Source organism: Piliocolobus tephrosceles, chromosome 3 (genome assembly GCF_002776525.5).
Source record: "Piliocolobus tephrosceles isolate RC106 chromosome 3, ASM277652v3, whole genome shotgun sequence".
NCBI lineage: Eukaryota > Metazoa > Chordata > Mammalia > Primates > Cercopithecidae > Piliocolobus > Piliocolobus tephrosceles.
The window spans coordinates 143,197,990-143,212,123 of record NC_045436.1 but is presented as its reverse complement, the minus strand read 5'-3'; the positions used below and the strand labels follow the sequence as shown (position 1 = coordinate 143,212,123).

General features: G+C 36.3%; 1 protein-coding gene across 1 annotated transcript in view; it reads left to right on the top strand.

The window, feature by feature from the left end:
- The window catches only part of GRXCR1 (glutaredoxin and cysteine rich domain containing 1), a 129,215-nt gene that overhangs the window by 64,841 nt on the left and 50,240 nt on the right, over positions 1-14,134 (top strand). The window contains exon 2 of the mRNA XM_023224469.1: positions 7,424-7,666. Within this exon, the coding sequence (XP_023080237.1) occupies positions 7,424-7,666 (243 nt within the window). The remainder of the gene's footprint in view (positions 1-7,423; positions 7,667-14,134) is intronic.

The following is a 14,134-nucleotide window of genomic DNA, read 5'->3' as shown; positions in this document are numbered from 1 at the left end:
AGTCTAGGTTTCTAGATCTGTAGATACAGCAACACTATGTAAGTTATTGTGAAGAATTGATAAATGTAAAGTTACTAGTATTGTCTGCCACTGATATTCAAATGTGTTACTTTTTATTTATTTAAAAAAATTGCTTAAGACCTGAATTCTTGCAGCTGTCTGGAGGCCTCTAAGTCCTCATTGATTTGGGGACTCACTGGGGCAAGGCTAGGAGGCCATTTCAGGAATCCTTTTTAAATCAGTGTGAGGCTAGAGCTACAAAGGCTCAGCCTGAAATAACCCACTGAATTTGCTTCTGCCTAAGGAGCTGAGCCTGCTCCGTACTGATCTTCTGTGGGGGATGGGTGGATAATAACTCTTGGCCTAAATTCCAGGGTTAGTTCCAGTGGATGTGGAAGCTCCACAATTGTCTCAAGATGAGGGGGTGACTGTACTCATTGTTGTGCTGTGGCTACTGCAGGGCAATGTGCAGGCTGAGGACATAGGTTAGCTATTTGGTTAACTCCTTAGTCTGATTTGCAGTAATTTCTGTCCCTTTCCAACACATCTGCGTGTGATGCAGGTTGTTGTAAGGCTTCCAGGCATCCCTAAGATTCATCTTTTTAATAAACAGAAAGGAAAAAATGGCCTATGTTTATTACCATCTAGGTCGGCTCTCTCAGAGCCGGGAGGCTGCAGACCCCAAAGGCTTCTCAGTGCTGTCTCAGATGCTTCCATCCTTCATACGCTATTCCCATGGTAACCCTCAGGAAGGGAGAAGAGGGACAGCCATTAGAGGCTATTTTTAGACTTCTGGCCAGATGCTTTGACAAATCTATTGAGGGAAGGAAAATGTAGCAAATGTAGAAGAGGAGGATTTTTTTTTTTTTTTTTTGCCAAAGACAGTATCATTTAAAATTCATATAAAACTGGAAAAGACCTTGAGAAATCATCCAGCTTATCACTCTACCTCTAGAAAGACCTACTTCCAAATCATACAAAAATTGTACAATAAAATCTTTTTTTAGAATATTTTACTGAATAATGTATTTTAATTTATAACCTACTTTCTACCCCGAATTTGCCCGATATTCAGCCTCAGTCTCCTGAGCAAGGGAACTGGCAGTGAGACTGAGTATAATGGCTCAAAATGTGGACTACACAACCCTGGGGTAACTTTTTGTTTAGAATATGGTACTAATGGCCCTGCCTAAGTTTGTGCAGTGTGCATCTTGTACAACTACACCCACTGGTCCTTCTTTACTTATCATTTTGAAATGTAAACCAGGTTTAGTGCAACTCCTTCTATCTTTCTTAAAACCCTTTAGGGATTTCTCGTTGCTCTAGGGTAAAAAACCCAAGATCATTAAAATGCAACATGGCTATAAAATACAACATGGTATCAACCCTTCATATCTATCTAGAATCACTTAATATCATTCTGTCTTTCCCTTCTTGTATATGAAGAAACAAACTTTGAAGAGTATCAAACACGTTATCTTCCTCCCATTTTAAGATCTTTGTACTTGCATGAAATACTTTTCCCCCACTCTCTACCTAATTTCTTTGTTAAATTCTATTCTTCCAGCTTAACCTCAAATATCAGAAAATATTTTCTTGATCTCTAAGAAAAGAAGAGAAGGTACCCAGGCACTATGCTTTCCTAATTACTTCTGCATTTCATTAATAGTACCTAGTAGCTTGTAATTCTATATTTATGTGATATTTTGGCTTTCTATTACTTTTAACTATGAACTCCATGTTGATATGGAATTATATTATTTGCTCACCATTATATACCTAGTGCTTAATACTGTGTTTGGTAAACAAATTATTCTAATTACTGAATGAATGAGTAGCCGTTATTTTGTACTCTAATATTGCTATCTTTCTTTAGGTTTGGCAAGTTCTCTGTTATTATGTCTTTGAGTAAAATTTCTACCCCAATCCCTCTCTCTTTACCTCCACTTTAAGGCCAATAACTCTTAGAGTTAGCTCTTTGAGGCTATATTGTAGATCCTATAGATGTGCTTCATTATTTTTTATTCTTTTTCTTTTGCCTCCTCTGACTATGTAGTTTTAAATAGCCTGTCTTCAAGCTCACTAATTCTTTCTTCTGCTTGATCAATGATGCTGAGAGACCCTGCTGCATTCTTTAGTTTGTCAATTGAATTGTTCAGCTTCAGAATTTCTGCTTGATTCTTTTAAATTATTTCAAATTCTTGGTTAAATTTATCTGATAGAATTCTGAATTCCTTCTCTGTGTTATCTTAGATTTTGTTGAGCTTCCTCAAAACAGCTATTGTGAATGCTTTGTCTGACAGGTCACTCTGTAATTTGTCACTGGTAACTAATTTTAATTCATTTGATGACATGTTTTCTGGGATGCTTTTAATGCTTATAGATGTCTGTCAATATGTGAGCATTGAAGAGTTAGGTATTTATTCCAGCCTTTGCAGCATGGGCTTGTTTGTACCCCTCTATCCTGAGAAAGCTTTCCAAGTATTGAAAGGGAATTGAGTGCTGTGATCTAAATCTTTGGTCACTGTAGCCATATGTGCATTAGAGGGCATAACAATGCCAGGAATGCTGTGACTCTTGCAAACTTTGCTGTTTAACTCTTGCTATGTGTCTCTTGGCTGAATTCTTTCTTCTAAGTTAAATAAGAAATGAGGACTGCTGCACTTCCTGGTAACAGAAATAAACCCAACTATACAAGGTAAACTAATTTTAAACAAAGGGACTAAGAAGATGCAATGGGGAAGTGTTAGTCTCTTCAATAAATGATATTGGGAACACTGAATATCTACATGCAAAAGAATGAAATTGGACCCTTATCCTATACCACATACTCAAAGTGGATTAAAGATCTAAGCATATGACCCCAAACTGTAAAACTCCTAGAAAACATAGGGGAAAACTCCTTGATATTACCCCTGGCAAGAAATTTTTTAAGTTTTGGATATTTCCCCCAAACACAGGTAATACAAGGAAAAAATTTGTGAGCCATATATAGATAAGGGGTTAGTATCCCAAGTAATTAGGAACGTAAATAACTAACTCGATAGCCAAAACCAAATAATCCAATTTAAAAAATGCAAGGAAGGTTATCGACAAAATGAAAATGCAGTTAATTGGTTGGAAGAAAATATTTGTGAGCCATATATAGATAAGGGGTTAGTATTCCAAGTAATTAGGAACATAAATAACTAACTCAATAGCCAAAACCAAACAATCCAATTTAAAAAATGGTCGAATGACCACAATAGATATTTCTCTGAAGAAGACATACAAATAGCCAAGAGAAATCTATACAAGTGCTCAACATCAGTAATATCAAAACCACAATGGGAAGTGCAAATCAAAACAATGAGATATCACCTTACAGTTCTTAGGATGACTGCTATTAAAAAGACAAGAAACAACAAGTGTAGCACATGTGTGAAGAATAGGGAACAATCGTACACCGTTGGTGGGAAGTAGATTACTGTAGCCATTATGGACATTATGAATATTCCTAAAGAAATGAAAAACAGAACTATCATGTAACCAGCAATCCTCATTCTGGGTATATACTCAAAGGAAATGAAATTACCAACTCTTAAAGATATCTGCACTCTCAGGCTTATGTTTATTGCATCATTATTTACAATTGCCAAGATATAGGTACAACCTAAGTATCCTTTAATGGATAAATGAATACATAAATTGTAGTGTATATATAAACAATGAATATGATTCAGCCTTAAAAATGAAACAGATATTGCTATTTGTGATAACATAGATGAACCTAGGGAATATTATGCTAAGTGAAATAAGCCAGGCAGACCAAGAAAAATACTGCATGATCTCACTTACATGTGGAATCTGAAAAACAAACAAACAAACAAACAAACAAAAGCAATCTCAAATACACAGCAACAGTTGAATAGTGGCTGTTAGTGGTTGGGGTAAAAGGGAAGAGGGGGATATAATAGGGAGATGTTCTATGTACCACATGAGGATTATAGTTAATAATATTGTATTACATACTCACAATTTGCTAAAATAATAGGTTTTAGGCACTTTTACCACAAAAAATGTAACTATGTGGAATAATATATATATTAATTTACTTGACTGCAGTAATTATTTAACTCCATATATCAAAACATTATATTATACACCTTAAGTATGTACAACTTAAAAACATAAAATATGTTTCCAAATTCCAGGAAGCTTTTTAAAATGTAAATTCTGAGTCACTAGATCTGGGGTGAGGTCTGTGATTCTGCATCCAATCTGTATCTAGTCCAGTCTGTATCTAACTAGCTCTAGAACTTGGCTCTATATTAGAATCACATTAGAACTTAAAAAAAAAAAAAAAAAAAAAAAAGAAATCGCAATTCAGAGGCCCCACCCTGGTGATTCTTACTTGGTATGGGCTTGGCCTAGGATTTGGGGATTTTCAAAGGATCCCCAGTTTATTCTAACATTCAACATTCTTGAGATGTACTGATTCCAGGCAAAGCTCATCCTCAACAACACGTAAAGGGATATCCATGTGATCTCATACATTAGATGACATCCAATGTGGCTACCCGATAGGGGTCATCTTATTAGTATTTTGAAAATGCATGTGTCTTAGAGACACAGAACGCTGGTATACACAGTTTGTTCTGTAATCAGAGAGAATCTTACATCAGTTGGTTAACATGGCAGCAGGTTGGTCCAATCTTAAATTTTTCCACTTTGACACATCTGGGAAAAGTATTTCATAACAAATAATTCAAAAATAAATGCACCTATTTGAAGTAGTGGACGATTTTGGTAGAAAACTAATGCAGTAACAGTAGTTTTTGTATTCAGAGGAAAATGCATAATTACACAGATAATATGATGAGAAAAAAGAAAACTTTGGTGCTCTTCTGAAAGCTGCAGCACCTGTAGTGAGTTTCTGAGCCTTGCTTGCCCATACCTGTTAATATGAAGAGGAGCTATCGACTCTAGGGCATTTGGTTGCTCCTTCTAAAGATCAGTGTCTCTAAATCAAAACATAGTAATAATTTCCTTTTTGTCATCAATTGCACTGATTTTTTTCCCACTGACTTATATTTGTTTTTTTAATCTTAAAAATTTCCATGATGTGAAGTGCAATATTTTTCTCTGCTTAAGTTAGAATAGTAGTGTGTCGCAAGTCCTACACTAGTTTTTTTTTTTTTTTTCCTACATTTTTCTTTCTTAATCTTCTCAGCAAACTTGTTAGGTAGCTATTGTTATTATCACATTCTCATCACTGTCATCACAAATGAGAACACTGAGACAATAGTTCATTAGCTTCCCAAAGATACACAGGTGGCCAGTGGCAGAGCGCAGGTATATCTGATTTTCAAGTTTATGCTCTCCTTTTTTAAAATTTTAAAATTTTTATTTTTATTTTAAGTTCTAGGGTACATGTGCAGGATGTGCAGGTTTGTTATGTAGGTAAACGTGTGTCACGGTGGTTTGCTGCACCTACCCACCCATCACCCAGGTATTAAGCCCAGCATGCATTAGCTGTTCTTCCTAATGCTCTCGCTCTCTCCACTGCACCCTCTGACAGGCCCCAGTGTGTGTTGCTCCCCTCCCTGTATCCACATCCTCTCATTGTTCACTTCCCACTTATAAGTGAGAAGATGTGGTGTTTGGTTTTCTGTTCTTGTTGTTAGTTTGCTGAGGATAATACCTTTCAGCTCCATTCATGTCCCTGCAAAGAACATGATCTCATTCATTTTCATGGCTGCATAGTATTCCATTGTGCATATGTACCACGTTTTCTTTAACCAGTCTATCATTCATGGGCATTTGGGTTGATTTCATGTCTTTGCTATTGTCAATAGTGCTGCTATGCTCTCTTTATCTTAGTAAGAAATTGGCAGCATATACCAAATCCAGTCTTCAGAAATATTGGTCCACGTGGTATTTAAAAGAATTTATACTTAGGTGTCACCATTTATAAATCAGAAAATTTCCTATAAAAATCCAGAATTTAAGTTTCTACATAAAATAATTATGTGTAACCACACCGAAGTCACATGCCTGCAAGATAACAATTGCCTAGGCTGTGTAACATTTCTCTATTTAGATGCTATTCTTAATCTTTCCCTAGTATTTCTTTTACTCTTGACCTGCTTCAGCATTTATGATACCAGCTTAATCCCTCCAGGGCTCTAGGTTTTCAACTTAACCTCTACACTCTATTGAGGAAAGAAATGACTCTTGCATCTTTATTAAATTTTATCATCCAAAAAGTCCTCTCTCCATGAGGTGGAGAATTTTGTATTGGCATCTTTATGACATTGGACCTCTGGAGTGTTACCTGTCCATTTGCATCTTGGCAGAGTGGTCTGACTTCTCTGCATACACAGTGGTGGAACTAGTGTCCTACTGGCTTGCTTTAGTATTTAGCTGTCCAGAATGGTTTCCAAAGGTTTGACTCCACAGGAGTTTTGCAAATCGTGTGGTTGTGCTCTAAAAAATTATAGCTTTGTGAAGACTCATGTATCCCATGAGCTCATGGTATAGTTGTGTTTTGTTCAGTTTCCTTCAACTAAGACTGTGATAAGGAAGAAGAGAAGCTTTCTTATTGATTTCAGGACCTACCTGGTATGGCTCTTCAGCACACATGAGCAGTGCTGGGCAGGGTTTCCCGGGAAAGCAGTCACTGATGTCTGAAATGTAGAAGAAGATTCTCACACAGGATAGTCTTCATCTTGTTTATGAGTGCTGCTTACCTCCACTCCTGTGTCTGATTCCTTGTTTCCTTTTTATGCCTGGCTTTGACCCACCATTCACTTGGTGTTGGTTTCTGTGGACTCCCATTCTGGAACATTTACTTTTTTATTTCTTGTGGCAGAGCTTTCTCACTACATGTGGGAGCCCTGTCACTCAACAGAGCCCTTGAACATATGTTATGCTACTTAAACCTCAGAAGAATCACATGATATAGGTCTTGTTATTCCCAGGAAATTGTTGCCCCAAAGATGATACAATTTGATAAATTGATAAGTGGAAGAATTTTAACTAGCTAAATGCTAATGTTGACTATTCTGTGGCATAAACTTCAGGTTTATGAAACAGATATAGTGATTGAGTAATGTCTACGAAACGTAAGAAAAATGTTTCAGTCATTTACTGTTTTACCACATGGCATTCCATGTGAGACATGATCAATTTTAACATTAGCCATTACTTGATATGCTACTGAGAAAAGGAAAAAAATTAAATTATATCATATAAATTATATTGATTGTTATCTGTATCCCAATTACAGATGTTGTAACTTAAAAGGATAAGTCTTTGAATTGATAAATGAGTTCACTCAACTTTTATTGCATGCCTTTAATGCAATTGTTAATTGTCTTAAAATCATAAGACACAAGAAAGTAAAAGTAAACATTCTTACAACTCAATGTTTTCCCTTCAGCAACCATCAACTGACCTAGAATTTGACCGTGTAGTGATTTATACCACCTGCCTTCGTGTGGTTCGGACAACCTTTGAAAGATGTGAACTGGTTAGAAAGATTTTCCAAAACCATCGCATAAAATTTGAAGAGAAAAACATAGCCCTGAATGGTGACTATGGAAAAGAGTTAGATGAACGATGCCGACGAGTTTCCGAAGCGCCTTCCCTCCCTGTTGTGTTCATTGATGGCCATTACCTTGGGGTAAGTACGCTGCCCAGGAAAGTCTTTTTCATAGAACCCAACCAGGGCTGATAGAAATCTATAACGATCTATAAATTTGCAGCATAACTTCTGGAATACTTGCTGGCTTTTTTGGAGCTCAAACCAAAGGGATTGGAGCACTTATTTCTGTCCCAGACAATGAGCTGCCACAGTGCTCCTCCCTGAAGAAGTACAGTGAGATAAAATCAGCAAGAAACTGCAGTTTTGAATATAAATAAATGTTTAAAAATATTCAGTTGACTTCAGTTTTGCATTGTGAAGCTTAGCATGTGAGATAAAGACTGCATTTTTAGTGTAGGCAAGAAAAATGGATATATATATATATAAGATATATATTTATAAATTCTCATATACAGCATTATCAATCAGTTTCCTACCTAATGAACCTAAGATGATAGTCCTGAAATGAAATCAATAAGAAATGGGGCCTGGAGCCAGGGTTTGATCTGCTTGCTTAAAATTATTTTTGACTTGGGTAATGCAGCAGTTGGAAACATAAATTCAGGCTTACGGAAAGCAGAGAGAACTCCCAGAGCAGCAGGAGAACATGCCTGTTTCACTTCTCTTTGAATAATACTGCTAGTGTAGTTAACTCCCATTGATCTGTGAACATCCTGTGGAAGAAGCCTACAGAGAGAGCTCCAGAGAGTACACTTTGGAAAGGGTGAGAGCAAAGAGCCAAGGGGCACCAGTAACCAGTTTATGGGCTGACTACATGATCACTTATCACAGAACAGAGAGCGTCAAACCACAGATGGATACTTGAATCTTGGTTTCATTTAGCATCTGGTCTTAACTTTCATTTTTCAGAGAAGGTTATAAAAATCTAGAACAGGAGATGCTCACATTTTGTTTCAGGGAATCAATCTGTGTTTTAATATCCTGCCATTTTATGAAAAAGATAAATGTAGAGAAGCTGTGATCCAATAGCGATGACATTATGTGATTGTACTTTTAACCACAGCTGGACACACACTACATTCTGTAGTAGAGGAATGCTAATTTGAAGTATTGTTCCTTTTTTTGATGTATTTCAATGCATATCCTTAGGTTGCAGAAAATTACAACAGCAGTAATAATCATGTTAAAAATAATACATAATAATAGTAATAATAATAACACTCTAGTGCGCTCACAGCTTTGCATGTATCATTTCATATAATCCTCAGGGTAGTCTTAGAAATCAACTTTCATATGGCATACTGGTTAAGAGCAAGCACTGGGGTCAGACAGACTTGTTTTAAATCCCTGCCCTGACACTTACCATGTGACTCTGTGCTTTGGCTTTCTCATTTGTAAAATGGGAATGAGAATACAACTTACCTCATAGGCTGATTTGTGAGAGTATTGAGCTAATACATATTAAGCACTTGGTTCCTGTACCTGGAACAAAGTATGTTTTTAGGAAATATGAACAGTTATCCCTGTTTTGCAAAAGAAAACATTAATTTCTTTGCTCCAAGTGACAGAGCTGGCTAAGTGGCAAGGCCAGCACTCAAAGTTATGTCTGTCTGACTCCCCAAACCCTTGCTCTTTGGCACATCACCTCAAGGAAAGGGATCTTTGCCTGTTTGCTGGTATAGTTTTGGGACCTCAAACAGGGCTTAATGCAAAGTAAGTGTTCAAATGAACATATATTGAATGGATGGATGAATTATGCTATATTTCCTCATCATGTTCTTTCCTTCTCTCTCTAAGACATTCTTTAATAAAGAAGGGATCTGATAAACTCAACCACACTAGGGAGAAAACATAACTTGTAAGGGCTATGAATATTTGCCTTTTTTAACTTGGGAAAATGTCTGACAACGTAAGACATTTCCCATTGTGAAATTTCAACTTCTGTGCAACTGCACGATTAAAATTAGTGGGCAACTGCCTTCAGAACACAGGTATAAAGTTGGCTGTTCTTATTCAGAAGCCAAACTGCTTATCTTCTCACTACTTCTGAGATAATATGAGAGGCTGTAATGCCCATCCTGCTATTTGCCCTTTAGTTTGAGGAATCTCACAGGAAGGCTAAAACAGACAAATGAGACAGGGGGCATGCTTCTTTCCCAGTTTCTTTTTTCTGTGATCACTTTATTTACACACATGGTAACCTAGGGGAGGAAGTATCACACAGGTGCTACCTTGCTGTTTCTTCAATTTAAACTAAAGCTCCAAACCTAGAGAGAGTCCAGAAACAGATTTCCCCTCTCTTTTTTGGCTTATGAAAGGAAAATTACTTCTAAATCTTTAATTCAAAATGGCAAACACTCCAAAACAACACATTCCCCTCCTATTAAAACAGCCTGCTTATTTAAATTGCAATGCACTTAAATGGAATACATTGCTTGAATTATAGGGCCCTTTTCCTGCACTATGCATGCATCTGAAATGGAAGGATGCCCTCTGCTGGGTTTTGACACCTGGTGAAATGTAATTTTAAGGGAGGAAAAGAAGCTGATGTTGGTAATTTCCTTAACATCTGTGGTGTTTTAAGCAGACGCATGAAACCATTTGATTTAGTTTAAATTTAGATGGGTGAAAAAAATCAAGATTTGTGAATCATCTGCACAATAAAATTTCTTTATAGGAAGGAGAGAGAAAAATAGAAAAACAGACAGAAACAGCCAGAGAATGAGGTAGACAGAGACAGAAAGTGAGGCATCTGGAGGCAGACTGGGGGACATGGGACGGAGAGCAAGAGAACATTTTGTAGCTCCCTTTGCATTACTGTCAGTGTTACCCAACCCAGGGTGGGTGGTGCCAGAGGAATTTAGTTATCTTCATTGAAGTGAAAATAACAGAGTTCAGTGGACAAGAAGAATTACAAGGACACTAAGCTCTTTTTTTCCTGATGACTCTCTTCCCCAACCAAACTGAAAAATGAAGATGGAAGCAATAAAACAGTCAAGGAAAAAAAATACTTTAGAAGGTAAATCTACACTGCCCTTGGATACTCCATGGTAGGGGGCAGGGGAGCAAATTCAGTTTGGAACTTGCTTAAGGCAACTGTTTCATTATTTTGCATTAGAAATTTTTTTTACACGAAAAAGATTGTGTTCAAATAGTTACAACATAAATTACCTTAGAAATGCCAGTAGCATATAAATTAGAAATAGTGGCCCATATGGACCAATCATAAGCCTCCATGGTAGAAATCCACAAAACCCACATTGGAATGGGGCTATAAAACACAGAATGAACCCAAGTGGGGTCTCTGGTGACAGAGAGAAGAATAGAAGGGCCATTGATAAAGATAGATTACTTAAACTACCTGATATTGAGGTGGGACTGATTGATAATTCTATATATGTTTAAAGTACTGTATTATTCTATTTAAGAATAAAGACCACTAGTATTGAGCATAGCTAGGTTACAAACTAGAAACACAAACTCTAGGTACATTTCTAAGGAATACTCACAAAATTTCTCAGCAGACATTGGTGCCCAAGGAAGCGTCTGCCATAATCAAGAAGCAGTTGGCTCCAGAAATTCAGTGCATTTGTTGTGATTCACCTGTTGCTCTGCATCCTCGCCAGCATTTAGTGTTGTCAGTCTTCTGGATATTAGCCATTCTAGTAGATGTGTAGAGATATCTCACTGTTGCTTTAATTTGCCTTTCCCCAATGATATATGATGTGGAACATCTTTTTAATATGCTTATTGGTCATTTGCATATCTTATTTTGCTAGATATCTATTAACATCTTCGGCTCATTTTTAAGTCAAGTTGTTTGTTTTCTTATTGTTGAGTTTTAAGGGTTCTCTGTATAGTTTGGATAACAGCTCCTTATTAGATATGTCTTTTGCATGTGTTTTCTTAAGTGTGTGGCTTGTCTTTCCATTCTCTTGACAATGTCTCTTAAGAGCAAAAAATGTTTAGTATCACTGAAGTTCACTTTATCGCCTTATGCATAATTTCTTTCATGCATCCTACTTTTGATGTTGTATCTAAAAAATCATCACCAAACCCTAGATCATCTAGATTTGCTCCTAAGTTATCTTCTAGGAGTGTTATAGTTAACATGTGACATTTAAGCCTTTAATCTATATTGAGTTCATTTTTGTGAAGGAATAATATTTGTGTCTAGATTAATTTTATTTTGCATATGGATGCTCAGTTGTTCTAGGCCCATTTGTTGAAAAGACTCTTTTCTTTATTGAAATGCCTTTGCTGCTTTGTCAAAGATGAGTTGACTGTGTTTATATGGATCTATTTCTGGGTTCTCTATACTGTTCTATTGGCCATTTATCTATTCTTTTACTAATGTAATCCAATTTTTTAGAAATATTTCTTTTATATCTCAATATACTCAATATTTCTTCCTTTTGAGTATGTAAGATAGGTATAATAGCTGTTTTAACCTACTTATTCAACAATTGTATCTGTGTCAGTTCTAGTTGATTTCAATTGATTGATATTTCTCTTAATTTTTAGTCATATTTTTCTACTTTTATGCCTACTTGGTAATTTTTGTTTATATGTTACATATGGTAAATTTTACCTTGTTAGGTAAAACTATTCATTATTGGGGTAATTTTTTATACCTATACATATTCTTCAGCTTTTTGCTGAGATACAGTTAAGTTTCTTAGAAAGAGTTTGATCCTTTGGGTTTTGTTTCTTAAGATTTTCTAGTCAGGGCCAGAGTAGTGTTTGGTCTAAAGCTAACTATTTTCCATTTCTGATCAAGATCTTTTGAGCACTTTACACAATGCCCTATGAATTATGAGGTTTTCCAGTCTTACTGGTGGGAACAGGTACTCTTTTAGGTCCTTTACCTAGATAATGTCTCCTTTAATTCTTTCAGATAGTTATTTTGCTTGCCTTGAGTGGTTTTCTCAGATGAAGATACTGATCAGCACTCTGCTAAGCAGCCAGGCTGGGCCCTGTACTCCTATCCAGAGTTCTCAGTGAAGTTCTTTACTCTCTGAAACTCTATCCTGTCAACTCCAGCCATCTTGGTCTTCTGACTCTCAAGTCTGTTTCCTCCACTCAGGGAGTCCCCCAGCCCTCCTGTACACAGCTTGGAAAAGCTATCATGGCAGTCAGCTTGGGTAGCCATAGAGCTCACCATCTATTTCCTACATCTCCGAGATCATCATTCATTGTTGTCTGATGTCCAATATTATAAAACTAAAGGTTAAAATTATTATTGTTTATCAAAATAAAACAATTGGTCTACTTTCAGGCAAAATAACGAAGTAAAGTAAAATTTTTAGGCTGCACGAGTATAGGAGTTATAAATTACATTCATTTCTGAGTAATAATGGTTCTTTTACACACACACACTAAACAACAATGAAACTGAAATCTTTAAAATCTAGGAGGTTTGTATTTTATTCTCATATGCAAAATGTACAGAAAAGTGCACTGGAGAGAGTATAAAGTTTTATGATACAATCTAGCACCACTTTCTAATTTTTAGTTATGCCATTCTTAGCACAGGACTTCCATCCTCAAGTTCTCTTAATAATATAAGGTAATTACTGAAACTCTTGCCATCATACCTGTATTCCAGACAGAAAGGGAATAAAAAAGAAAAGAAAAAAGTACATCCTTCTTAAAAGAAGGAAGTTCCTTTTAAAAGGGTTTTTTTATTTTTTCAGAAATCTCACCCAACTTCCCCTTGCATTTTATTGTTAACCTTTAGTAGCAAAGAAGGATAGAAATATAATATTCTAGATGTTACATTGATAGGCTGAAAAAATAAGGTCTTTCTTAGTACTGCATAGAAAAGAGAGATCATAGATATTTGGTAGGCAGTTAGTGTCTGCCAAGGTGATCAAAGCTCCTTTTTAGTGGTTGACTAGAACAATTCCTTCAAGCTGTATGTGTTTCTCATTAGTTATTTCCATGTAGTCAATGATTCCCTAGTATCTACTCTGTTAATAAGGGCTGCAGAGCTGGTGGGGAGCCTTTGGTAAATTTGTTGTTTCTGTATGGGCTTGTTATAATGATATAAAATAATAACTAGTGTCATAAACCATTAACAGAAAGTTAACTGCTTTGTTATGTTTTGAAACTGTTCTGTTTTAAATCATGTGAAAGTATTTAATGTATGCATGTGAGAAGTAATTTTTAAATTTTGGGATCATAGGAGTCTTTGAATATCTGCTGAAAGATATTGATATTTCTGTTTTAGTCTGTTTTCACACTGCTATAAAGAACTACCTGAGACTGAGTAATTTATGAAGAAAAGAGGTTTAATTGGCTCACAGTTCTGCAGGCTTAACAGGAAGCACAGTTGGAAGACCTCTGTAATGTAACCTGGCTGTTTCTGAAAGCATAGTCATATGCATTCACAAAGAGAACTTACAATCATGGCAGAAGGTGAAGGGAAAGCAAGCATGTCTTTACCATGGTGGAGCAGGGGAGAGAGAGAGACTGAGAGGGCAAAGTGGGGAAATGCCACACACTTTCAAACAACCAGATCTCATGAGAACCTGCCATCATGAG